Source organism: Monopterus albus, unplaced genomic scaffold (genome assembly GCF_001952655.1).
Source record: "Monopterus albus unplaced genomic scaffold, M_albus_1.0 scaffold170.1, whole genome shotgun sequence".
NCBI lineage: Eukaryota > Metazoa > Chordata > Actinopteri > Synbranchiformes > Synbranchidae > Monopterus > Monopterus albus.
Genome location: NW_018128050.1, coordinates 1,571,016 through 1,573,008, shown reverse-complemented (window position 1 = coordinate 1,573,008; position 1,993 = coordinate 1,571,016). Strand labels below are relative to the sequence as shown.

Here is a 1,993-nt window from a genome sequence, read left to right as displayed (position 1 = left end):
ATACTTTCGCAAGGCACTGTATCAACGTAATCATCCTGAGGTGCTAACATGATAGTGTACTCTGTGATACTGTGGGGATGTGTTTCTCCAGCTGATGCAGCACTCCTCATTGTGGTAAAAACTGCAAAACAATGACAAACGTATCAGTGTCTCAGCATGGTATAACACATTGTTAAAGAAGAGTAAGGTGTTTTGTCTTACAGACAATTACTCTTACAGACAAAAGTCAGTAATAGTAAATAATGTTTGCTTCATCAGACAAATATACTGTAGATCCCACCTGTTTAAAATGAATTCTTTATCTATCTCCTCCAGGGTCTTTCCTTTGGTCTCTGGTAGCATGAAGTAGAAGAAGATTCCAGCTACCACAGCAGCCACCCCGTACAAAATAAACACGCCTGACAGACCAATCTCACCTGTTGAATAGCAACACAGTGTTATTGCACAGTGAGTGTGTTTCGAACATACAGTATGTTACATTTTATTCACCTACAGTTGTTCAGATTTATCTAAATCCATCTTTACAAACATCTCAGATTCTCCTCTGTCCTCTAGCAGGATGTTTCCAAGGCGATAAACATAAAGTGTACATTATTCATGAGCACAGTTTGATTGGCTGGAGGTGATGACTCTTTTCACCCCTAGCCAATCAGAATAGGACCTAATGAATAATGCAAATATTCCTATGGTCAGTCATTTTCTTGCATAATGGCTGCAGCTGCAAATACAAGACACCATATAAAGCAGGGGTGGGCAAACTATGGCCCACAGGCCACATCTGGCCCGTTGGTCCTTTTAATCCGGCCCGCCGAAGATTGGTACAGGATTGCCCTAATCAAATCATATCATAATTATGGCTGCATTCATTTGACCTTGACCTGTAATGCCTGGCGTTCCACCGGGTGGCGCATTAGGCGTGGTGATACATTGACTTGATTTTGCGGAGCCAGGGCTACTCTCAGTTATTACTCCGCTACTGCTCTGAACCCATCTGCAACAATGAGTGGGCCAAAGAAAAGAAAAGTCGACAGTGAGTGCCGAGTGTTCAATAAGGAATGGACAACTAAATGTTTTTTTACTGAAGTCCAGTCAAAGGCTGTATGTCTTATTTGCCAAGAAACCATTGCGGTTTTAATGGAATACAACATCAGCCATCACCTTTCTACCAAGCATGCTAATTATGCTAACAACCAGTCAACGCAAGAACGGACAGTACTGCTCAGAGGCTGGCAGCTAGTTTGCAGGCTCAGCAAAACACCTTTCTCCGACAAACTGCCATCCAAGAATCAAGCACAAAGGCAGGTTATTTGCTGGCATTCAAATTAGCAAAGACCAGCAAGCCTTTCTCCGAAGGGGAGTTTCTCAAAGAGTGCAGGGTAGAGACAGCAGGTATCTTGTGTCCTGAGAGCAAGAACAAATTTGAAAAAAATTAGCTTATCACGCAGGACAGTGACTCGCCGTGTTGAGCTAATTGACGAAGACTTAGCTAGCAAGCTAAACAAAAAAGCAGTCATTTACATTATATTCCTTGGCACTGGCATTTTTATCAGAGGGATTAATAACAATTTTGAGATAATGGAGGAGTTTTTGGCCATGGAATCCCTAAAGGGGAAAACACAGGGAGAGGACTTGTATGACAGAGTGTCGGGTGTCAACGAGAGGCACAAGCTACTTTGGAGTACGCTTGCCAACGTTACCATAGATGGATCACCAAATCTGACTGGAAAAAATGTCAGGCTGCTCAAAAGAATCCAGGAGAGGGTGAAAGAGGACAACCCTAAGCAGGAGGTAATTTTCCTACACTGCATAATCCACCAGGAAGCACTGTGTAAATCCGTATTGCAGCTTGACCACGTAGTGAAGACAGTTGTAAAGCTCGTTAACTTTATTCGAGCAAGGGGACTTCAGCATCGTCAATTAAGTTTCTTGAAGAAACTGATGCTGATCGCCAGGACTTGCTTTAGTTTGCTGGTTAAGTTTGGGGAAAGTATGT

At 42.7% G+C, this 1,993-nt stretch overlaps 1 protein-coding gene across 1 annotated transcript in view; it reads right to left on the bottom strand.

Annotated features, from left to right (window-relative positions):
• Positions 1 to 16: 16 nt before the first annotated feature.
• The window catches only part of slc2a10 (solute carrier family 2 member 10), a 42,387-nt gene continuing 40,410 nt past the window's right edge, over positions 17 to 1,993 (bottom strand). Inside the window, exons 6-7 of the mRNA XM_020615731.1 lie at positions 281 to 416; positions 17 to 121 (exon numbers count right to left, since the gene is read on the bottom strand). Of these exons, the coding sequence (XP_020471387.1) occupies positions 31 to 121; positions 281 to 416 (227 nt within the window). The 3' untranslated portion in view covers positions 17 to 30. The remainder of the gene's footprint in view (positions 122 to 280; positions 417 to 1,993) is intronic.